The 25,207-nt window shown below is 40.5% G+C and overlaps 2 protein-coding genes and 1 long non-coding RNA gene across 12 annotated transcripts in view; 2 read left to right on the plus strand and 1 right to left on the minus strand.

Annotated features, from left to right (window-relative positions):
* On the plus strand, nt 1–5,567 carry LOC113635421. Of its 5 annotated transcripts, none has more exons than XR_003438823.2 (6): nt 1–291; nt 463–549; nt 3,148–3,314; nt 4,866–5,033; nt 5,194–5,257; nt 5,381–5,567. It is a non-coding gene; the product is annotated as an uncharacterized LOC113635421 (long non-coding RNA). The 5 variants fall into 5 exon arrangements; XR_003438824.2 differs by having other exon boundaries at nt 1–215; XR_003438825.2 differs by having other exon boundaries at nt 2–179.
* Nucleotides 1,958–25,207, minus strand: part of acsl1a (acyl-CoA synthetase long chain family member 1a) — a 24,389-nt gene continuing 1,139 nt past the window's right edge. Inside the window, exons 1-21 of one of the 3 annotated variants that reach the window (XM_027134810.2) lie at nt 17,255–17,346; nt 16,512–16,741; nt 15,822–15,936; nt 15,654–15,718; nt 14,467–14,568; nt 14,047–14,146; nt 13,681–13,856; nt 13,496–13,528; nt 13,322–13,373; nt 13,140–13,213; nt 7,645–7,722; nt 7,032–7,166; nt 6,631–6,765; nt 6,258–6,353; nt 6,093–6,165; nt 5,921–6,009; nt 5,679–5,795; nt 5,384–5,527; nt 5,181–5,282; nt 4,927–4,998; nt 1,958–3,300 (exon numbers count right to left, since the gene is read on the minus strand). In XM_027134810.2, coding sequence (XP_026990611.1) covers nt 3,160–3,300; nt 4,927–4,998; nt 5,181–5,282; nt 5,384–5,527; nt 5,679–5,795; nt 5,921–6,009; nt 6,093–6,165; nt 6,258–6,353; nt 6,631–6,765; nt 7,032–7,166; nt 7,645–7,722; nt 13,140–13,213; nt 13,322–13,373; nt 13,496–13,528; nt 13,681–13,856; nt 14,047–14,146; nt 14,467–14,568; nt 15,654–15,718; nt 15,822–15,936; nt 16,512–16,706 — 2,094 coding nt within the window. In that variant the 5' untranslated portion in view covers nt 16,707–16,741; nt 17,255–17,346 and the 3' untranslated portion in view covers nt 1,958–3,159. Of the gene's footprint in view, nt 3,301–4,926; nt 4,999–5,180; nt 5,283–5,383; nt 5,528–5,678; nt 5,796–5,920; nt 6,010–6,092; nt 6,166–6,257; nt 6,354–6,630; nt 6,766–7,031; nt 7,167–7,644; nt 7,723–7,759; nt 7,838–13,139; nt 13,214–13,321; nt 13,374–13,495; nt 13,529–13,680; nt 13,857–14,046; nt 14,147–14,466; nt 14,569–15,653; nt 15,719–15,821; nt 15,937–16,511; nt 16,742–17,254; nt 17,347–25,207 lie in introns of those variants that run through there. The other 2 variants (XM_047816882.1, XM_027134809.2) reach the window with 2 other exon arrangements.
* The window catches only part of helt (helt bHLH transcription factor), a 13,858-nt gene continuing 11,216 nt past the window's right edge, over nt 22,566–25,207 (plus strand). For 2 of the 4 annotated variants that reach the window (XM_047816884.1, XM_047816885.1), the window contains exons 1-2: nt 22,566–22,801; nt 24,579–24,844. The gene's annotated coding sequence lies outside the window, so the exon portion shown is untranslated. The remainder of the gene's footprint in view (nt 22,802–24,578; nt 24,845–25,207) is intronic. The other 2 variants (XM_027134816.2, XM_027134818.2) reach the window with 2 other exon arrangements.

The following is a 25,207-nucleotide window of genomic DNA, read 5'->3' on the forward strand; positions in this document are numbered from 1 at the left end:
CACTTTAAACATTACTAAAAGCTACTAAATCTACAGCGTAGATCCAAAACGACTCTTCGGATCTACGAGTCGGCTCTGTTCGATCTTCATAATCAGTTGAATCAAAGAACCGAAGCAAAGAGCCGATTCCTTTCTAAACGCGTGTACCTTGTCAGAGAAACTCGGATTGGATGAATGTGGTATTACTTTTATTTTTCAGAGTGTCAATTTAAAAGGTAGCTTTTGTTTTTTGTTTATATTAGATAATTATCGGGCTATATAAACACCAAATACATGTTATTGTTAGCAAAGGTGAGCTAGGTGGCCAATGTTTGCCACATTTTTGTTTCAACTGGGTTTTAAACTTTAGAATTGCTTAAGCTACGATAGTCAGGTGATATAAATGATGCTCATTTTCATGAATAAATTAATACAGCTTAAATATGCGTGATTTTTCTATTGTTTAATTACGAAAAAACTCAGATCTGCAAGTCGACTCTCCGTTCATGTCACACAGCAGACTGATGGAACCGACTCTGATGAACGACACATCACATACTTTACCTCAGGGTAAGAAAGTTTTTATACTGGGTGTATAATAAAAAAGAAATAGCTGGTAGATTAATTATTGATGTTTAGATGAGGAACTAATGGGTCGTTTCGGTGCACTTTTCCAAATTTTCCAAAATAAGAGTTCTCTCACAGTTTTATATTATGTGATCGTTGTTCATCCATTTCAGTTTCCCAAATCATTTGTGAAGGTGAATTTTGTGCGAGTTGTTGCTTTTTTTCTGTTGTGCCTTACCCAATTAAGTGGAGTTGTTTAATTCTTTAATGCTGAATTATCGTCACTAATTACTATTGTGATTAACATGCCATAATATATTTTTAACAAGTAACAAAATTAAACTAACCTTAATCCAAGAACTAGACTTGAAAATTGGAAAGGTTTTGGTATCTTGTGTCGGTTGCGATTTGGAGGATGCTTGTCATGTCAGGGAACATAACCGTGTGCCAAGTTCAAATGTGTCAAGATTTCAGTTCCAGTCCAATTTTAGCAAACTGCGACTAAAATTGCCATATAACTAAATTTACAATCACTAAAAGCAAAGCTAAAATTCACTGGAAGCTGGAGATGTTTTTCACGTATCTCCACTGTATCAGTGCATTGGTTCTAATAATAATAATAATAATAATAATAATAATAATAATAATATTCTCACTCAGACGTTCATAAAGCCTGCTTAAAACCAAGGTAGGGGAGTAACTGAGGAAGATGCTTTAAAACTGTAGATTAAAATTGAATACAAACAAGCTAGATGTAATTATTAATCTCGAAGAGCTCCGTTTTTTTTTATCTACTGTTATGATTTTCTTTAATTTATAAAATATACGTAATCAAGAAAACTCAAAAACTACCATTACAGTTACATTTTGTTTCCAAGTATATGCATAGATAAAATAAGCAATTTCTAAAAGACAATGTTTAAAACGTTTAGGACACGAATGGAGCAGAAGCAGTTTTTTTAACAGTCCACAAGAAGGCGCAATTGATAAACCCAAACAGTGCAAAAATGGATGTTGATAAAGTACATTTAATATTATTTTTTATAAACTGCATTTAATTATTTAATTGCATTAAATTAGTTTTCGCCTAGGTTCTCAGACCCATTTGGGTTAGGGGTGTGTTTGTTTTGGTGATTTCAAATGTCGACATTGGCTTTCAAACATCAGAGACCCCACCTTTAAGTGGCTCGATTCGCAACGTTACTGACTAGGACTGGATTATATGATTAGTGCATTGATCATCTCTTGTACTGCAATTTTGTGATTGATAATGTAAACTTTAGACTCTAGAGTAACTTAACTAGTGCATCAGTCTGTAGTATCATCCAAGGTCTAAATAGCAATTTCAGTATTTTAGTAAATGTTTTGAGATGTATAATTTGAGTCTATATATTATGGTATCATGTCCATGTTGTTGTTTTGTCTATTTATTTCAATTTAGTTGATTTGAAGTTACAGTATATAGCACAGTATTTGTCACGCAGTTCATTTTAAACATCTAGCAAACCGAGCTGTTCTCAAAACGAAGATTTAACAAAAAAAAAACACAACATTCCCGTTAAATAATGCTCACACAGATGTACAACAGATCCGTTTTTCACCCACACACACACACAACATTCAGTATTACAATATTTATACACAAAAATATGTGATTAGAACATAAATCTGTACAGATTTGTGTTGTATAGGAGTGGCAGTGGTTATTTAGGTGCAACATTAGAGGTACTTTTTGTTTCAACCAATGTATTTCTTAAATATACTTTTTTTTAATTTAAAACACGAATAATAATAATAAAAAAAAAACAGTTGCTGTGCTTAGGTAAACATTTTCAGCTTGAGAAATGTGACATGATTAAGCAACCGTCACCATTGTATGAGAGGAATAAAACACTAAGCCATGTCATTATAGGAAAATAGTTCATGAAGACTTTCCTATAACAGCATGAGTGTGTGTTATACATTTTAAACAGGTCACATGTAACAGGCTATAAAATCAGGATCAGGTTTTAAGGTTACAACCAAAAAAAAAAAAAACATTTGTAGAAACGTAACCCGACTTAGCAATCAGCAATATTGCCTTTGGCACTAAACAGAAATAATTACTATACAAATTCACATGGCACAGAGAAAGACAGAACAGCTAAAGAAACCAGCATACAGAAGCTAGCAATGACCAAACGTTTAAAAATTAAAATGACATTTCTTGAATTTAAGAAAAGAAACCCTGTTTAACAGATGATAAATGCAATATGTTTTTAGTCTGAGTGAACAGAGGTAATTATTTGAATCGAATCAGTAATATGATAATTTACAAGGAACCGTTTGGATAAAGATAGAAGAAAAAAATGTTCACCTCGATCATTTAAATCAGTCCAGACATGTTTGGTTTATTATTTTACTGCTAAACGGGTGGTGAAGTGCTTTTTATTTCTTTCCTAAAATTGTTTCTGTTAAAATGACAAAAGGCATTTTCTGGCCTGAAGGCAATAAATAAATCTTTGACTTAAATATGTTTAGGCAAAAAGGTCAAAGTGCCACTTTATTTTCACTGAGGCTATGCATTAGAGAGATCACGTCCCCCTGTGTTTTTTCCCCCAGCTCTGTTTGTGCTTACATCTTGATCTTGGTGTAGAGCTGACTGATTTGCTCTTTGAAGTGGTTCCTCAGTTCTGTTCTCTTGGCCTTCAGGGTGGGAGTGAGGAGGCCGTTCTGCACGGAGAACAGCTCAGTGCTCAGGGCGATGTCTCTCACCTGTACACACACAGGTAAGAGTTAACATAGAAATGGTTTTGCAGTTCATTCAGGTTTTATTTTAAAAACACTACAACAGGCAAAAAATGATGTGGACCCTTGACTATTTTGCAGCAACCGTGAGATTTAATATGGACTTGTTTCTCCTTTAACAGGGTCACTCAAAATTCATTGAGCATTTTGTGTGCGCACTTCTGTCTGTAGTGACTGACATGAGTATAGGTTGGATAAAACCATTGGCTAATTTTTTTTTAAAGGAATGTAATATTCCTCAAAACTGTGAGAAGTGCTTCTTTAGTGCAAATGTAAAATAAAGCAAGTCTCTTCCATTGAAATTCTTCCACAATACAGTACATGCCCATATAATATCTGCTTTGTATCAAGGCATGTTCTCCGCCAGCCACCAGACCTCTAAAGGCGTGCTGTGGTATCTGGCACTGAGATGTTGGCTGCAGATCCCTAAAATTGTGAGGTGGAGTTTCCATGGATTTCACTTGATGGTCCTGAACATCCCATAGCTGCCTGTTTAAGATGGAAGTTTGAGGAATTTGGGGGCCAATTCAGCACCTTGAACTCTATGTTCCTTAAACATACAGTGTGACAGGGAGCATTATCCTGCTGAAAGATGATGTCGCCATGAAGGGGTATAGCAATTGTAGGTGAGTGTTATGTGTCAAGGTAACATCCAGATGAACGTTTGGACCCAAGGTTTCCCAGCAGACCATCACGTTCTTTTATAGTGCATCCTGGGGTCACTGCCTCCTGGTCCAGGTCTGTAGCTCACATGCAGCATTCTCTGGTGTGCCACCTTTGGATCAGAGCCAGCATCATTTTTTTCTGCAGTTTGTGTGACAGTAGCTTTTCTGTGGGCTCAGACCAGTCAGTCTAGCATCTGGTCTGATCCCACAGAACAACAACTGTAGCACAAACTACTGAGAAAGTTGATGCTGGCTCTGAGGGAAAGGTGTCAGAACACACAAAGCACCACGTTGTATCACAGTGTATGGAGATGTGTAGCAGCAGACCTTTCAGAGTTTCATTGCTGATCGTATCCACCAAAAAAGTGTCTACAATGTGTGTGTGCGCGCATTACTTACCTAAAGATGAGATTTCACCAGGATGCATTATGGGAAGAAACTGAGCCAGCAGAGGCAGTTTGGTGCTCTGGGGGAAACATGGGGTCCTGGTGCTCATAGGGATGTTACATTGGCATGTACCACTTACCTAAAAAGCAGGATAATGCTCCCTGATACAATGCAAACATGGTTCAGGAGAAACGTAAAAGAATTCAAGATGCTGGCTTGGTCTTTAGAGCTCAATCTGATCAAGCATGTGTAGGATGTTTTACTGATCTGGTTGACAGCACATTATACACAGATTAACTAGCAGACCATGGGCTTTTGTGTTTTGAGTTTTTTTCCATCCTCATGTTGTCTTAAGCAGTTCCAGATCTACATCCAGTTTCCTGTAAATCTGCTTCAAGACAACATCCATAGTTAAAAGCACTAAACAAATAAAACACGAGTGAGTTGTTTTACAGCTTTTCACACACACTTTACACTTAGGAGAAAGAAATTGGGGAAGTCAGTCTGTCACCAGAGATGACCACCACAACCATCAGCTGACCTGCTCAAACGATTTCAGACCGCCTTCTTTCCCCAACCGCACCATGTCCTCAAGAATGGCATTTTTCACTTCCTGTTAAAACAGGCCAAAATGAGGAAGTCTCACTTGTAAGTATACAAACCAGACAAACAGTAATAAAGTACAAAATGGTGCCATGTAGATAGCTTTGTCTTTAGATAAAGTAATTTTAATATAGTATGAATGAGATTAATGGGGGCATGTGGAAAAATATCGTTACACTGTGTGTCTGTCACCTTGCTCTTGCAGAGCTCGAGGTAGGAGCCCACAAGTCCTCTCTTCTTTGCCCATCCTGGGAGGATGTCAGGGTCTGGTACGACAATTCCGACTAAACACGCCTACACACACACACCACGATTAAATCTTGTATTAATGTTTACTCACATGCAGACACACCTCTATTTCAAAAGCTTCTTCATCATGTTTGTGTTTGAAGGACCTGTAGACTGTCTCCGTGAACAAAGGTTTGAGCCACAGGGTCACTATGGATATAGATGTTCTCAATCTTCTCTGGAGCAACGTACTCGCCCTGAGCCAGCTTAAAGATGTGCTTCTTCCTGTCTATTATCTTCAGAGTGCCATTCTGTGACATGAAGATACCATTAAAGATCCTGCAAATGTGACTAAATCTCATGTCTCATCATACAGGTTAAAAAAACAAAAACAAAAAACAAAGCTGTGCAAGACTAAACACCAAAATAAACAAACACGTTGTTGATGAATGTAGAATTTACCGGAAGCCATTTGCCGATATCACCAGTGTGCAGCCAGCCAGCACTATCGATGGCCTCTGCGGTCTTCTCTGAATCTTTCAGGTAACCCTGGAACACATTTGGTCCTTTCACACACACCTATATAGCAAAAAAAATCCACATACATGCACACACACACATTCAGGTTTAGTAAATACACCATTTCTAGATTCCACCCAGGACTGAGCCATGAGGAGAAGGAGTTAAACACAGCTGTCACTCACCTCCCCCTCGCCATTGGCTGCATAGTAGCTCATCTCTGCCACGTCCACTAGTTTAATATAATTACAGGGTAAAGGAGGACCCACGTGACCTAAAACACACACAACACATCAAGTGTGTGTCATACAGCAGTAGTACGTGTGTGTCTTCGCAGTGGTGGTGGTAAAGTGTTACCTGCTGTCCAATCTCCCGGCAGAGACATGGAGCATCCTGCAGTACATTCTGTCTGTCCGTAACCTTCATAAAACTGTTGTACAGAGAACAGCATGCTTATATAACACACACTGTTTAATCATCAAAAAAAATTTGTGATGCAACGAAGTAGACGCAATATTTCACCTGGCAGCCGAGAGCAGCTCGCAGGAACGTCAGCACTGTGGGGGAAACCGGAGCGGCGCCGGTGATCATCAGCCTCACGTGTCCACCCAGACTCACCTACACATAACGATGGAGCGTACCGGTGTTTAACAATGAAATGCAATTTAACCTATAAAATATCTGGCACTGGATTCCAGAAGGTTCCATTGTAAGTGTATCGTGCCTTAGGCTGAATAAGCTGCGATATCCTGACCAGGTATACAGGAAGTACAAAGCCATGGGGGCTGATCTACATTAGTCATCACACACGTCGGCTGTTAACGGAGTTAAATGGGAAATTTGTTTTCCGTAACTACGCAGAAACCTCAAAGCCATTCAGAATGTCTGGTGTTACCTGGACTTTGTTAAAGATTAACTTGTCCCACATGCTGTCCTTCCTCACAACGCCGCTGCGCAGCTCAGACTCTTTCCTCCTGGTGGCGAAGTCGAGCAGCCATCGCTTCAGCGGAGTGTTCGCCTGCCCAAAGATCTGAACAGAGCGTGTTGATCATTTTACAAGGTGTTTTTTATAGTATTAAACTAATTTTCAGTGCTGCATTTGAATAATGACAAATATTCACTTTAACAATAAACATCACGCCTATTTGTTAGCGAAAGGCATCCCTCTCTCCCTTTTAGCTCAAACACGCATCCTTCGACTTCCCAATTTCAAGGTAAGTGACACAAACGTGGAGTTGAATCACAAGCGAGTACATACACGATTACACACTTGTATCAGAACGTGCGTGTCTTCACCTTGTCAAACATGCGGTTGAGGAGTCGAGGTACGACAGGGAACACGGTGGGTTTAAGAGTCTTCAGATCGTCCATCAGCGTCCGAATGTCGCCCTGAAAATAACCGATCTTCGCTCCGTGCACCAGCATCACGCTCTATACATAAATCAGCATTTTATTTAAAAGATAAATAAATAAAAATCACATGCAGAACTGCGCGTAAACATGCAAGCAAAAATATTAATGTTCATAAATCTATTATATTCTCTTCATCAGCGACCTGCTACTTTAGACTGAGATCATGAAATATTAAGTGTGCTAAAAATGTCACCTTAGGCATACAGTGTCTTTTCTCCCTCTAATTTACTCACATGATGGATATTTCTCTTGTTTTAGTCACCATTAGATATATATAGTGTTTGCTAGAAACGCTAACTAATGAAACATTAATGCATGCGATAAGGTTAAAAGTTCTGTAACACACACACAACTGTTTGACACTGTGCCTTCTCATCACTCATATGAAAGTTGCTAACTGGCTAATCGTACCTCAGCCATTAGCTCGTTTATACTCAGGGTCCTAGTTAGACATTAAAACATTCTCCCAGTGCAGCAGTCAGAGTTTTATACGTACCTCTACCACCCTCTCGAACATGTGAGCGAGGGGAAGGTAAGATATGTGGATGTCAGTGTGGTTGAGCATGCAGTGTATCTGTAAAACACACACATGCAGGTTAAGCACACTGTACCTCCATCACTCTCTCAAACATGTGAGCAATAGGCAAGAAGGAGACGATAGTGTCACGACGACTCATCCTTATCTTTGCCTACTTGCAAACACGCAAATCGGGAAGCAGGTAGACAATACAGAAAAATGAGAAAAAAAATAGTACATTTTTCATCGAATGTAATCAAACATCAACGAGCCAAACGTTTGTTGACTTGAGGTTTGCTTGTGAGAATAAAGAGTGGCTGCTTAGGGAAAGTCTATTTGCAGCTTATATAAAGTGAGAGATTGTCTCACAGATGCTCCACAACATTAAACATGACTACAAACATATAAATGATACATTCCTTAAAGGCGCGGTGCACGATGTTTGAGAAACGCTTCAGAAAACTGACTCGGGCCGACAAACAAAACAAACATGTAGCCAATGAGCAGAAAGTGGCGTGTCTTGTCAATATGCGGTGGAGAGAGTGTTCAGTGCACATGTCTGATATGTCTGGCGTCTGATTTGCTGTATTTGTGCTTATTTATGCACTATTCTTCTGCATGCTTGCACGATTTTGTCATGCGAGCATATCATTCAACAGACAGTCACTTTTAGATATTGGTCACATCTGCACAAACTCTGTTTCGGACTTTACTTTCACATTTGATCAGATACCACCGGAGCTCGTAAGGAATCACAGCGAGCCCTTTATCCCAACCGGACGCGTTAAAGCTAAACCCACATCAACCAGCGCTTCCAAGTATTTTTCTGGCAAATGTTCGGTCCCTGACGAACAAACTGGATGAGCTCAGGATCTGGACCCTCACAAAGAGACTGATTACGGATGGTGACATCATGGTCTTCTCGGAAACTTGGCTTAACACCGGCATCCCAAACAGCATGCTAGAGCTTGAGCCTTTTCAGGGAGGATAGAGATGCAGCATGCACTGGTAAGAACAGAGGAGGTGGCTTATGCATTTATGTAAACAAAACATGGTGCACTGTCTCGGTCACTTTCTTCTCACTGGTCTGCTGATCTTGAATACCTGATCATTAAGTGTAGACCCTTTTATTTACCACGCGAGTTCACGTGTTGTTGTGATAGCAGTGTATGTCCCCCCCCGGATGCTAAGGCTAGCATAGCCATGAAAGAACTAAGTTCTGCTATCAACAAACTGCAGACAGTGCATCCTGATGGAGCCATTATTGTTGCTGGGGATTTTAATCACTGCAATTTGAGATCTTTTCTGCCAAAATTCCAACAGAATGTGTCCTGTTCACCAGGGGACAAAAAACTCTGGATCACGTATATACACAAGTATGGCCGATGCTTACAGAGTCACACCCCTTCCCCACCTCGGACAATCAGACCATCTCTCATTGGGCAGTAGGAACAATGAGAGATGGTCTGATTGTCCGAGGTGGGTCATCAGACGTGTGAAACCCACAATCAGGACTGTTAAAGTTTGGCTGGATGGGGCTGACGCTTCTCTCCAGCAGCAGTTCTCACACACAGACTGGAGTGAATTCGCTTCACAGGCCACGACTGATTCAGTCACCAACATCAACACCTACACCAATGCTGTCCCTGATCACATCAATAGCTGTGTGGATCGGGTGACTAGACTAAAAAACATCAAAGTGTTCCCCAATCAGAAGCCATGGATGAACCAGGAGGTCCGTCTCCTGCTCAAAGCACGCGATACCGCCTTCAGGTCTGGAGACCGGGGGGCCTACAGCGTCGCCAGAGCCGATCTGAGGAGGAGAATCTGCAAAGTCAAACATGCTTACAAACAGCAGATTGAGGAGCACTTCAACTCTGCTGACCCCCGACATATGTGGCAAGGAATACAGGCTATCACTGACAGCAAACCACCCAACGCAACACCTGCAACCAGGTCTGCCTCACTCACAAACGAGCTCAACCTCTCCTACGCTCGCTTTGAAAAGGGGAACATGGAGCCCTTGCTTAAAACAAAGCCGTTACCAAAGCCGTTACCAGGTGAGCAAATACTTACACTCTCCACCTCTGAAGTGTGCGACACCCTGGGATGGGTGAATGCAAGGAAAGCAGCTGGCCCTGATGGCGTCATTGGTCGTGTACTCAGAGCATGCGTGGAGCAACTGACCGAGGTCTTCACGGACATCTTTAATCTGTCCTTGGCCCAGACAATTGTCCCCACCTGCTTCGTCTGCTACCATTGTGCCGGTGCCAAAGCACTCCACTGCAACAGAAATGGCTGACTTTCTTCCCGTCGCACTCACACCTGTCATCGCTAAGTGCTTCTGAAGACTGGTCCTCACCCACTTTAAAGCCTGTCTGCCACCCAGCCTGGACCCTTACCAATTTGCATATCGCCCAAATAGGTCAACTGAGGACGCCATTTCCACCATACTTCATTCTGCCCTGACTCACTTGGATAAACCCGACACCTACCTAAGGTGCTTATGAAAATACTTATGTCACAATATCAATCACAGGCAAAGGAGACTTTATTGAGGGACAGGTAGAGCAGGGTCAATCAGATGTACAGTGTCAGGTAAGTGTGTTGTGCTTTTAATGAAGGGATAATGACAGGGTTTTTTTTGGGTGAACAATTTCTTTAATGTTTTTGGAGTTGTGGCTGTTCAGCAGATGAACATCACAGGCTCACCAATTTACAGTATAATCTGTCAATTTAACAAGTGTAATGTAAACAAGTTAGTTATTAGGAGTATGGAAAACATCTTTTCCTGCATCTTTTCCTGCATTTTGAGAGTAGAGGAAGGGGCAGATTCAGAACCAGGGAGGGAGCCTGAGACAGCAGAACAAAGATGATATTGCCAGCACCAGCACAGGGAGCACAGTTTTTCGTTTAGATCTCAGTGCCTGCAGAAAGCCATACCAACAGGCTTTAGAAATTAGAAGAAAGCCATTGAAAAATTTACATCACACCAGACCTCTCAAGCCCATCAACATTATGTGACTGTCACTGCACATGAGCCAAACCCAATCAGCACCCAGTTATCTAGTGCATGGCACAAACAGCAGGAGGTGGCAAGACATTGCTTGAGGAAAATTGTTAGCTCTGTGTGGCATGTGGCAAGGCAAGGACAATCTTTAAGAGGCCATACTGAAGAAAGTGGGAATCTGTATCAGCTCATAAAACTTAAGGCAGAAGAGGATGATCCAGTTTTATTGAAATGGTTAACAGATCATGCCACTGCATATGTAAGCCCTAAATCTCAGAATGAAATACTGAACATTATGGCCAATACAATAATCCGAGGGATTGCAAGTGAGATTAGGTCTCCAGCCCTTGTTCAGTTTTCTGTAATAGTTGATAGCACCCAGGATATTTCTGGTATTAAGCAGGAAAGTGTCTGTCTGCGCTATGTGGACCATGACCTTATGCCACACGAGGAGTTTACTGGGTTGTGCAGCTTATCAGAGACAACAGGCCAAGGCATTGCCAAAATGGTTACTGATGTGTTGTTGAGGCTTAATCTGCCAATGTCTGCTTTACATGGGCAAAGTTACGTAGGTAGGAAACACCTTTCTTAGGAGCAGCAGCAATTAGCCCTCTATGTGCATTGTGGGGCACATTGTGTCAATTAAATCATACAGGCTGGCTGCTCGGTCTCCCCAATGATCCGGGATTGCCTTTCTTTGGTCCATCAGTTGGGCATCCTTTTCAACCAGTCAGGAAAATTTAAGAGAATCTTTGAAAACAGTTACCTCTGAAAATGAACCCATTACCACACTGAAACCTCTATGTCCAACCACGTGGACTGTGCGTAATTCTGCTATAATAGCTGTGCTAGGGCAGTATGAGCGGGTCCTTGTTAGTCTAGAAGAGATGGCAAAAAGTGCATCTAGGACAGCTTCAACTGCCAGTGGCTCATTTGAGTACTTTAGTAAAGGTAAGACTGTGTTGGGTCTTACACTTGCTTCTGCTGTTGATGGAGAACTTGATTGCCTAAACATTTCACTGCAGAAGAAGACCCAGACTGTCTATGGTATGCAGGATGCAGTAGATTGTGTATGATCCTACCTGCAGGGAAAGAGAAATGACAAGAGCTATCTTGTATTGTTCGAGAAAGCTACATCATTGGTAAACTCCATCGAATTAGTTGAACCTATTGAGACAGCAAATTCAAGGCGTTTTGCTGGCAAAGCAGTGGACCATTACAGGGCAGAGTTCTTCAAAGTATTGGATTGTGTGGAGGTTCAGTTTGGTGAGCGTTTCAACCAAGACAGTCTCAAGTCTCTGCAAAGCTTAGAGAATGTCCTTTTGACTGGATTGTTAACTGATTCAGCAGATAAGTACCCCGAGTTGCACAGAGGTACTCTTGCAGTACAGTTGCCTCTCTTTCACCAGAAATTCTCCTGTAGCAGCAGTAGAGAGGCAGCAGGGGTCCTAAGGGGAATGCCAGTGGAGGTGCATGGGTTGTTTGACCAAGTTGAGGTCCTTGTCAGAATTTTGTTGGTGGTTCCAGTGTCCTCATGTGAAGCTGAGAGGAGCTTCAGTGCATTGCGGAGACTAAAGACATGGCTAAGGGCTACTATTGGCCAAGACAGACTTAACAGTCTGGTAGTCTGCAATGTACACAAAGACAAGCTCGACAACCTTAACATAAACAACATATACCAAGAGTTTGTGGGGCCCAGTGATACCAGGAAATACAAATTTGGTACTTTTGTTTAGTGTCCATTCATTAATGCAAGTTTGCTTTAAATTGCAGATTTTTTTTGTTGTTTTTATACATATAGCAGTTACTGTTAATTGTTTATTTAATAATTGATTTTGTTACAAAACATTATTTTATATATATATTTTTGCACAAACAATGCAATAAATAGTTTTGAAGAAAAATCAGCTTGGTCACTGAGAAAAACTTTGAAAATAATATTTACGCCCATGGGTTCCGCCATAATAGTGGGTTACATATGTATGTGTGGGGCGAAGCTATCAAAACAAGGGTGACGCCCATTTGGGTTAGGAGCGTGTTTGTTTTGGTGATTTCAAATGTCAACATTGGCTTTCAAACATCGCGCACCGCACCTGTAACTAATGAAACTAATTGCTGACATCACTAGAAGAAAAATAAACCTGTATAAAATTAGACAATTTCTTTTTTTTAAAAATTAAATTCAAATGTTCAGATCCAGTGTAATTACATGAACACCTGAACAGAATTATGTGTAGAAATAATCTTATCATCTTACGTGTGCGCGTGTGTGCGCGCGCGTCAATGAGACATGTTAGATTATCTATCTGAGTGTTATAAACCCAGCAGGACGACGTGTAAAAATGCAGACACGTTAACTGTTTTATTCATCAGGATAGAAATGTTAAAATATGCTAACCAATTCCCAGTGGCTTTAAACCATGTGTGCTGATGTAAAGTCTGAGTCAGAAAACGTCGGCTGTACCTGTGTGATGCGGATGAAGGCGGCGCAGTTGGAGATGACGTTGCCGTGTGTGAGCATCACGCCTTTCGGATTCCCTGAGAAAGGAAAAACGGAGAGTTTAAGACAGAACAACAGTTGTAGTCTGTGATGATAAAATATATACACTCTCTGTCACACACACACACACACACACACACACACACCTGTTGTTCCACTGGTGAAGCAGATCAGAGCGAGGTCTTCAGGTGTAGGAGGCTACAGTACATCAGATAAGAAAATCAATAAAGCAAAGCAACATCCCTTTACTCCTGAACAAGTTATTCTTCTTGAGTCATTACGTTCTGTTTGAAATTGAAGAATAAAATCCTTAATCTTACCGCCGGGCGCCTGTGGTAGGCTTTGCCGATAACCTGCAAGAAACCCGTTCAGTTCAGCTGCTTTGTGTGTGTGTGTGTGTGTGTGTAAACAAACCAGGTAACATCTGTGTCAGGGTGTGTAACATTTTAGTGTGGCTGTATTAACAAGTGTATAAATGAATGCACATGCATTTGTGTGTGTGAACCTCCAGTTCTCTCAGGTTGATAATCTGGATGCCCTCCTTTTCTGCTCGTTCAGTGAGCTCACTGTCCTTCTCCTCCATCAGTATGATGGTCCTGACAGTGTGCTCTCTACCTGACACGCAGTCCAGCACAGTGCGCACCTTCTGCACCACATCACAGATCACAGTCGAGATCTCAGCTAGAGAGAGAGAGACAAAGAGAGAGACAGAGAGACAGAGAGAGACTATGAGAAATGCAGACAGACAACAATCTAACATGTCTGTTCATTAGAAACCTATTTTATTAATTGTGTGTATAAATATATGCTCGTGTTTAGCTTTCGAATGACACCAGCCTGGAGAATCATGTGCACGTGTGTGTGTTCTTACCTTTGTCTATGATGTAGCCGATGGCCTCGGTGCCCAGCGTATCATACAGTGGAACAGCCACCAGTGAGTAAGTGTAGCAGGCCAGCTCCGATATAGTCCACTGTAACCACAGATAACATCATCAGAAACATTTCCATAGTTGTAGATGATCATCAAGACCAATCAAGTTTTTTTGGGCTTGGGATCAAATTAGAACCTGGAGTCTTTGAGCTAAGCGATTGTTTGGTGAGCAAAACTATTGGAACACAGTCTCACATAAATAAATAACACTTAATGATTAGCGATAACAGTGACATCATCAACTGTTACATTCTTCTTTTGTGAATCACAATAATGTTAGTACAGGCTCATTAAAATGTAAGTAAGATTGGAGCCTTTATAAATGTGTGAGCAAATAAATATATGCCAGTGTGTATATACCTCAGGTCTGTTCTGGGAGAAGATCCCAATGTATTTGTCTCCTGCTTTACTGTGTCCTCTGTGGAGCAACGCTGAACCGATCATCTCTGCCCTCTCCGCAACCTACACACAAAACACACTGTGTTCTAAACAACACTTCATCACGAATGTTAGTTTATTATAGAGATGTGTAATATGTGTCTGTGTGTATTTAAGAGAATTATCTGGCACAATACAGAAATATATTCTGATAGAATCAATGCAACAGTTATATTGGTGTAGAAGAATTCAAATTGCTTAAAAGGTGGGGTCTCTGATAATTGAGAAATGCTTCAGAAAACTGCGTTGGCGCACCAAACAAAGCAAAAATCAAAACAAACATGTAGCCAATTAGCAGAAAGGGGCGGGTCTTGTCAATATGGGCGGCGAGAGTGTTCAGTGTGCATGTGCGCATATTCACAGTTTGGAGTTTCCCCGAGTCAATAACTCCTGAGCTAAACACTGTTATTAAACAAAACATGGTTGTAGCTGCCTCTTTACATTACTAAGATAGAAAAGAGGTGTTATTTGTGTAGTTGACTCGGGAACCTCCAATCTGTGAATATGCGGCCAACTTCCTGCTCTTTCAGTTCTCTCCAGCGCTGGAAAGCTGATCCTATATTAACACGGCCTACTTCTTGCCTTATCGTAAGCCTTTCTTCACTTTCTTTCTTTGTTTTTATCCTCCATGTCAATGTTAAAACCGCTTTCTTCTAATGTCACACGTGCGCACTGAACACTTTCTGCCCATATTGACAAGACACTCCCCTTTCTGCTCATTAACTACACGTTTGTTTTGATTTTTGTTTAGTTTGTCATCACAACTCAGTTTTCTGAAGCGTTTCTCAAATATTGGAGACCCCACCTTTAATTTAATTATGTTTATTTATGAGAGGGAAGATGGAGGGCAGTTGTTTAGGGAAGTGAATTGGTTTTGGATTTGTAGTACACTTAGTTATTGTGACCTTCAGCTGTGGTAACTGTGAATGTTGGACAGTAACTATAATCTAACTGATTACAGAAGGGCAGGAAATGAGGCCTGACTGGTAAAACTGGTGTGTAGAATGGAAACCGTTGTCCATTTAGTCACAGTGGTGATGGGAATAAAAAAAAAATATTACACACAAATTCTTGGGCCGTTAGTTCAGGGTTCACCAATGACATCTTACCTCTTTATAAGAGAGCCATTCGTACGGCCTCTTAGGTTTTCTCGACCCCAAACAAGGACCGTTATCTAAGCAGGAGGAACAGAAATAATGCTCAACATGCGATTCACAACACTGTCTGCTTTGTAAGCAAGATATTTAAAAATAGTGGTGTTTATTTAGGCCACTTACTGGAAACTCTGATCCCACGCAGAAACACCTCGTACATGGTCCGTGCATCATCGTAGAAATGCGTCATCAACCTTTCACTGTCCAAGAGGATGGAACGTCGAGCGTATTCTCCACCCTGGAAAACATCCCGAACGTCACCATGCTGCTAAAATATGCCTGACAGCTGAGGTTTCTGATTAAACCGCACTCTCCAACACATTCCCTCAGAACCTTGATCATCTTCAGACGAACACCGAAGACCAGTTTCTGCGCTGATACGTTTGGAACAGGGATTTATGTTAAATGTTCTTCCTAAACGTTTCATCATTTTTAATAGCAATATAGAAACCGACACAGTGAAAAAGAACAGAGATGAAGAACAACAAAGAGAGGAAGGGAGTAATAGAGAGACGGAGATGAAGGCATAACGACAGCGGCCGGAGGCTTTCTCCTTTTCTTGTAAATTCAGACTGGTGGTTGCCAAGGCTGTCACTATGGCAACCGGCAGGCCGAGCGCATCTCCTTCTTTTTCTGTGATCATAAGGCATCAGTGTTCTGGTCGTTGTAGCAAATTAAAAGAAGTAGAAAGAGATTTTATAATGTATTTTTTTTAATCGGTCTCTCAAACAATTAATGATGCCATCGAATCTAGGATGGACTGCAGAAAATAAAAAAAGGATAAAATCATTGTTAAACGTGTAAGATCTGTACCTCCACCTCCAGAGACTGCATGGTGAGGTCACAGGCAGGCTTCAGGGCTCGTGGTCTGGTGGCGTACCAGTAAGTGGTGATGGCGGCGAAGGCGCCCATGCCCATCAGCGTGTTGGTGGGCAAACTCCGCACGTATTGCCTGAAGTCTCCCAATTCAGGCACACGGAACTGCCAAATCAGATCCTGGACCTGCATGGCTACTGGCTCCTCAGTCAAAACCACACACAAATCTATACAAGGAGAACAAGTAGGAGACAGGAAGCACAAATGAACGCAACAACACTAACTTTACAACTGTAGAGCTACGGAGTTGTGACGTCTGCCTGTAGAGTTCCCATTATAGTGAGATGTGCATGGTGTCTGTACCATTCGATCCCAGTATAGGGGGTGTCCTTTATCCTGACATTAACACAACCCTCAGTCACCTGACTGGAGGAAAAAGGCTGAAGGTTTACACCAAATATTTTTGTGTATACAAATTAACTACAAACCTGCAGCCAAACACACACACTCCAAATTTCTCTGATGACCCTGTCCATCACTTAACACAAACACTGCTTAAAATAGTCCCCACACTGTACCTGCACACTTGTGACTCAGCTGAATATAGCAGCGGGATCATGTCACACATCAGTCGAGTTGTATGGGAGTGTATTTACATACATCACACACCTGTAATATTACACACACCTGCAATATAATTTACATATAACACACACACCTGTCCCCTGAGACACACCTACCTGTCCTCTGTCCTTCTTTCCCAAAGTCTCTCCTATTCCTGTCAGACACACACTGCCATGTCCATCAACGTCACGCCCACTAGTCTGCACACGGAGATCTATAAATATACAGCGCTCCAACACAGCCAATAGCCGATAACTCTAAACACACACCCACACCCACACAGAGTCTCTATACTTACAAGCGGTAAATCACACGATTAAAAGACAGACAGATAGTGACACAAAACGAAGCGCATGTCTTTTAGGGTAGAGGCTGAGGTTTAAAGCACAACCTGCTGTCTTCCTTGCTGACTCTTGGTTTGAGCTAGATGATTGAACAGAGCAATATATGTGTGTGTGTGTGTGTGTACGTGTGTCTGTTTTTAGTAGAGCAGAGTGATCCTGGCATTCATCAAGCAGGATTTTTTATACCACTTCCCCATTTATCTCTCACACACACACACACACACACAACCAAACAAGTGACCTACATTAAAGCATGAGTGTGTTTATATAAATACCAGCAGTGCAGCTTGGAGCTGATAGTCGTGTGGATCGAGGCAGCCGGAATGGAGTGTGTGATGTTGACCTGCCGCTCATCATGCAATAATACACACACTCCATGTGCTGTAAACCAAGTTAGCAACCCGCAACATATGACTTTAGTGTGCATCACTGTGTGTGTGTGTGTGTGTGCAAAAGCCATGACATGTTTGATTAGCAACCAAGAGCTACAAATATTTGAAGACTGTTTTTAATGGTTGTTGTATTTTCTCATTAAATAAACATCACATCTGAGAGAAACGTGGACGACGGTTAGGTCTCGATTTCAGTCTCTCAGGCTTCATGCAGTCCTACATGAAAAACTTTGTGGCCATTTCGATCTAGCGAAGAACGTGTCATCTCTAGCAGCTAGCAAGCTAATAACAATCAGCAATAATTCCACATAAAATTCTTTTCCAAGCAGCGACAGAAAGCAGCAGTATGGTTTCGCATCCCTCGGTTATGTACTTCTTTAAAATGTACACGTCTAAAGCCGTGTGTGTGTGTGTGTGTGTGTGAGAAAGAGAGAGAGCTAAAGTGTGAGAGATGTAAAATCAAGGGCTGTTAAACTGAGGAAGTAAACCAAGCCTTTAATAAACCCCTCCAGTCTGATCACGAAAGCTGTTGCTAAAAACCCTTACAAGCAGCTTATTGTACACACACACACAGTCTAGTCAGTGTGACATGTAAATTCTTCTGCAAGACTTAACAAGATTGTATCCTCGATGCTGTAAAACTCTCTAATCCGCCGCTGATCCTCTTAACGCACTTTATATAAGAGCAAACTATTAGCCTTTAACTACAAGCACAAATGGCTAACCAGCGTCCCTCAAGTCCACACAGGAAAAAATCTGCAATGAAGCTTAAAGGCGGGGTCTCCGTTGTATGAAAGCCAATGTTGACATAAAATCACCAAAACAAACACGCTGTAGCGTCTGTAGCACCCTAAATTTCAACATCTACTCCTCAATTAACCGATGAGCAACCCAGTTTTACACACACACCTGGCTCCAGAATGTCTGGAACCTACACAAAGACCAGATAACCCCATGCGGCCCTAAATGACTCATAGGGGCCCTAAACCAGAACACACACAAATCAATCAAATCAAATAAAAGTTTATTTATAGAGCACCTTTTTAAAACAGCAGGTGTTCTCCAAAGTGCTATACAAACAATATAAAATAAACAATAGAACTAAAAAGCATAAAATAATAATAATAATAATAAATAAATAAAATAAAAACTAAATAAAAGTAATAAAAATGCAATAAATACAATAATAATTAGTAAAACACACTAAAAAGAACTCCTAACAGGTAACTCTCATACTGCGTTGTATGCTGCACCATACAAATATGTTTTTAAATGTGATTTAAAAACAGCAAGTGAAGGAGCCTGCCTAATGTACAAAGGCAAATTATTCCAGAGTTTGGGGGCCGCTACTGCAAAGGCACGGTCACCTCTGCTCTTTAATCTTGCGTTGGGGGATACTAAAAGCAGTTGGCCAGCAGACCTAAGTGCTCTGGATGGAGCATATGGCTTTAATAGGTCTGAAAGATACTTAGGACCAATCTTATTTAATGATTTAAAAACTAAAAGTAAAATCTTGAAATCAATTCTAAAATGAACGGGCAACCAATGAAGGGAAGCCAATATAGGTGTAATGTGTTCTTGTTTGCGTGTCCCCGTTAATAAACGTGCAGCTGCGTTTTGTACCCTTTGCAAGCGTGTTAGAGATGCCTCACCAATGCCTACATAGAGACTATTACAATAGTCCAGGCGGGATGATATAAAAGCATGGATGACCCTCTCAAAATCAGTAAAAGATACAAATGACTTGACTTTAGATAATTGCCTTAACTGAAAAAAAAAACACGATTTAACTACCAAATTAATCTGTTTTTCTAGTTTAAAGTCACCATCCATTAAAACCCCCAGGTTTTTGACAACAGGCTTCACAAATGACTAAGTCACCCAGATCTACATCACGAGTATTAATCTTACCGCCAGGTCGAAATAAAATTATTTCAGTTTTATCTTCATTAAACTTTAAGAAGTTGGAGGCCATCCAGGCTTTAATATCTTCAAGACATCTCAGCAAAGGTGCCACATAGTTTGCATCCTTCCATTTCAAAGGCAGATAGAGTTGCAAGTCATCTGCATAACAGTGAAATGAACTTTTTCCAATATTTTGGAAAGAAATGGGAGTTTTGAAATGGGTCTAAAATTAGCAAGAACCGATGAATGCAAGTTAGGTTTTTTTATCAGTGGTTCCACAATAGCGTGTTTAAAATGTAGGGGTATAACTCCATGAGTGAGACTACTATTTACAATCGTCAGAATGTTGGGGCCAAGGGTTTCAAAAACCTTCTTTAGGAAATCTGGGGAAATAATGTCTGAGGGACAACAAGATGGATTCATTTTATCAATGATGTCTTTTAAACAAGCAAGAGACACTGGCTCAAACTGATTGAAAACAGAGGAGCACACAGGGAAAGAAGACATATCCGCAGAAGGGTGAACAATATTGGCTCTAACAGTCACAATCTTGTCGTTAAAAAACTGCAAAAAATTTTCGCATGTTTCTTTGGAAGATTCCAAACTTATTTGTTGAGATGTATGTAAAACAGAATTAATAGTATTGAACAAAACACGAGGTTTATGAGAATTTTTTGCTATGACATTAGAGAAATACACACACACACAATGAGACATTCCTTTTACTAATAAAACCCGAAGATAAGGTACTCTAAGGTTCTCATTCTTATAACCCTTTTTGTAATGTGTTCTTCTTTTAAGGCTTGCCTGACTTAAAATTATTTGCTTCTTAATTTCCTGACAAGGGTGTATTTTATTCATGTGTCAGAAAACAACATTGTATTTTAAAATAAGTTATACTTTGATAAATGATCTGTGTATATAATGTACTGCTGCCTTCATACCGTCATTACCCTTCATGTTTAGTATCCAAATGACCACAGAATTATCGGTTACTCATTTTTCAAGCACTGGTGTATTTTATTTGAGCACGAAAGGCGCCATACCGTCTTAATACACCCTGGATCAAACTTTAAAGTCATCTAAAAGTTTGATAGCTAAACCACGCCCACAGACACCTGAAACAAAGGGAGTTTTTCCCTCCAAAATCCTGACCGAAGTATTGGTCATCTCCCCAAAGATGGGTGGAGTTCGCGACCTTTAAATTGTCACAAACACCACTAATCCGTGGTCAGACTTCCGGAACAGCTTCAAGACGACTCCATCTTCCTTCAAAGAAGTTCCAGCAAGCTTCACTTCCAAGAACGACTGATCTTGCTCTGATCTTCAGGAGAACTTGGAAGAACGTCTGACCCCACCCTAACTGACTTTTCAGAGATTTCTCTGTTGCATCCGGACTCTTGTTCAGTAAGCCAATGCAAGTAACCGTTTCCTTTACCAACCAATTTAGATGCGTAATTTTAAGTAGGAATCTTTCATTGAATCTTAAGGTGAATTTAAGTTTCTGTGACGATTTCCCAGTTAGGGTGTGATTAATTTTTGAGTCTAAGCTTGCCACTCCTTTCCTTCCTTTCTCTAGTTTCTTCTTTCCAGTCTCTTCCTCTCTTTCCCCAATTTTAATTTGTTTTGTTTTATTTTATTTTCATTTTCCCTATTTCTTTCCTTTGTTTGTGTAGTTAGTTTTATGTTGTGTTTGTCTCATTCATTAAATGTCATAATTTTGAGCCACAGGTGATTTGTCTCTGAGTGTCGCTCACAAATTAAGGTACCTGCAACATCGGGTCTGAACTACATGCTCTATTGAGTTAATTTAATTTAAATTACGGTATACAGTAAAAGGAAAGCAAATCTTTCTTGGCCGGGAAGATACTGCCTTCATAGAATTAATAAAGGTACACGGCCTGTTCGCCGGACGAACAGACCAAATAAGCGTAACCTTAATTCCAGTACCGTTAATTTCAACTTAGGTTAAAATATTTAGAAGCCACTATAACACGTTATAGTTACTTATAAATATTTACCTTGCTTCACGAGCCAAAATCGCTACAACGCCCCTAACCCAAATGGGGCCCACCCCTGTATTTATTGCTCCGCCCACACATACATATGTAACCCAGGCAACCAATGGAAAGAAATGTGTATTTATCATAGCTGAAGGGAAGAACAATACGATTGCAGATAAACAAGCAAAAATGACACACAAGTATAATCAGGCAAAGGACAAAGGCATATATTAGTTCTGTGTAACAAAGCAAACCCAACGTTACTCACCTATCGAGAAGGAAAAAAGTGCCTCGGCGTCTTAAGTAGTCGGCCACATATTCACAGTTTGGAGTTTCCCCGAGTCAATAACTCCTGAGCTAAACGCTGTTATTACACAAAACGCGGTTGTAGCTGCCTCTCTACATTACTACGATAGAAAAGTGGTGTTATTTGTGTAGTAACAGCGTTTAGCTCAGGAGTTATCGACTCGGGAAACTCCAATCTGTGAATATGCAGCCAACTATAACTTAATTATATATTAAATAATATATTTGCTACAAATTTTAGTTGCTAGTTAGTTTGTTTAATTTGATGCAAGCTTTAGGGAAACTAATAAATATAAAGAAATGTTTAATTGGACTTTTAGCCAAACGATCACGGTTAAAAACTTTGCTATCTGTAACTGTATAAATCGCACAATGCATCTAATCACAGTAAAGCGTTCGCCTCGATCGTCTCTGATTGGTCAGGAGGAACACAGAGACTTGTTCAAGTGATGACACAATAGACACGTTATAGGGGAAGGAGAGGAACGGAAAAGACAATGAAAAGCAAACGGAAGAATCTGGAACATGTTCTAGGATGACTGCCCAAGTGTGTGTGTGTGTGTGTGTGTGTGTGCGCGCGCACGCGCATGTGTGTTGTGTGGGGCAGCCTGCTACGTTCATAAAGACACGTATTCACTCAGCAAACATCGAACATGACGTATTAACGTGAACAGACATCGGATACTTCGGTGATTAAAACAACGTAATAAGTTGTAAGTAACAAACATTAAAATGAGGGGAATGTTGACTAGAATAATTAAATGGACTAAAATGTTACAAATTTATAACTGTGCTACAAAGAACAGGAAAATGGATCAGAAAAATAAATCTGGGCTGAAATTAGTTGAATTTGATGAATTAAAAAAGATCTGCGAAATAGATAAAGACGAGTTTAATCTAAAATAACAACAACAATAATAAGTGCTTTAGTTTCTGTGGATAAAACACTAAAGCATGTGATAAAGCTACGATCTGAATGGTGGTTGTGTGTAAACGGGTCACTGTAACAGGAGACGGAGCAGTAAAGTGCATACAAAGGAATGTGTTCATATACACAAGAGGAAATGGAGACACACTGTTAATATCAGTCACCGTTCTCTCTCTCTCTCTCTCTCTGTGTGTGCGTTCAGTTAGCACATGAGGAAAACATCCACCTTCCTCTGTACCTCTGGGGTTGAGTTCCTTTCGCAAACAGCTAGTCTTCAGTTCCTAAAAAATCGGCCATTTTCTTTATCTGACCAGCAGAATCGTGAAGGCAGATTGATCTTCCACTCCTATATGTTAAATCTGGATGTTATTTTTGATAAACTAAAATGTTATATATATATATATATATATTTTCACACTTGCTGTATTTAATCTAGTTTAACATCATACGATGCAGGAATTGTTCGTTGTTCTATCAATTCCATGCACCACATATTGATTACAACATAAAACCTGTTCACAGCATTTTTTTTTATTTAGTTTTACACTGAAAAGCACGGATGTGGTTTTGTGCTGTGTATAATTCTGAAATAAAAAAGGAGTCTTTACAATCTTTATTTTACTTTTGAATATTTTGAGATATCTTGAAGCGTGTTTTAAACGAACTTGAACCGTGAAGCCAGTATGGAAAATCGACCCCTAAGTAAACGAGTAACGCAGATTAGTGAAGAGAGAACAAAATCACTAAAAAACGGATGACCTGTTTAATAATAAAAATAAATAAATAAAAATAAATAAATAGGGTAAAAAGATGACCACGTAAAACTGGGGTATAAATCTGTGTATAAATTCTAGATGAACTAGAATAAAAAGTTCAAACTAAATGGATATTAGTAAAAGGAGATGAAATCTGACTGCATTAAGTGTGGTGAGGCTTCATCAGTCCCGATAATGACGGATGTCTAGACGGACGTCTAGTTCTTGCCGGGACTTGAAGTAAGAGAGATGCGGTCTGGGCTGACAGGAAAAAAGTGGGAGGGCAAAACCTTAACCAGCTTCTCTGCCCAAATACCAGACATTCCTGTGTGCATCTGGCAGAGCAGATGGAACATGTCCATGAGCTCATAAAACACACAAGCGCACACAATTGTCCGGTAAAACAACAAAACCCCACACGGCAGATTAGGACCGAACGCAGAGCCGCGCATTAACGCTCAAACTGAATTAAAGTTCAAATAGAATAGATGATCTGGACTGTGTGACCGCTACAGACAGATGTGGAGTAATCTGATTAATGATGCCGTCTGTCACCAGAGATGTGCTGCTCGGTTCTGCATCAGGAGCTTAATCTGACATCTTGGAAAATCTAATAAATCTCTAAGCAAAAACTCGACTTTAAAATGATGTGAATAACAATTCATTAAAACTTGTGGCTCATAAAACAGCTTGGCAAAAAACCTTAAAAAAAAATAAAAATCAGATATTTGGGAGACGTTGTTGAGACTCTTTCCTTTAATGTAATAGTTACTCTGCTGTGTCTTGTGCCTTGGTCCCGTTTCTCAGGTAAAGTTAAAGCAACATCACCATCGTAGGATCCTGATATTCGTTCAGAACGTCTATAACGGGCATCACTATCGTAACCACACACGAAACTACTATAAGGTGCGTTTCATCCACTCCCTTTGTCCCAAACCTCAAAACACTTAAACAAAGCAGCAGCAGTCGATCCCGGAAGCATCTGCAGAAAATTTCTCAGAGTCCAGCTCTTATAATCTGCTTCTCGGAGCTTCAGAGGCAGACGTCAACCTCGGCAATGACTCATCTTCTGTGTAAGAGCACTTTTGTTCGAGGTTACACAGCAGTGTGTGTGTGTGTGTGTTCTGTGTGATATTTCAATTCTCTGAAATATAAACATGTTCCTAAGAAACCACACTCTAGGTTTTTACTTCTGTCACAAATACGTGAATTAGTCTCTAATCAGTACTTGTGACTGGCTGATCTCCATCTCCTAGCGCTTTCTTCTTGATGTGTGTCACTGTCCTGTGACCTGGAGGAAGCATGTGTTAGCCTTCAGTAGTTATCAGTTAGCAGAAATGTGAGTACTAGACAATTACACGTGTCCTCACATGAACTTGCGTGTAAAAACGACGGGCGATGGCGAGCTGGATTTTCTGCTCTGATTGAGTGTGATA

This window comes from Tachysurus fulvidraco, chromosome 7 (assembly GCF_022655615.1).
Source record: "Tachysurus fulvidraco isolate hzauxx_2018 chromosome 7, HZAU_PFXX_2.0, whole genome shotgun sequence".
In the NCBI taxonomy this organism is placed as follows: Eukaryota; Metazoa; Chordata; class Actinopteri; order Siluriformes; family Bagridae; genus Tachysurus; species Tachysurus fulvidraco.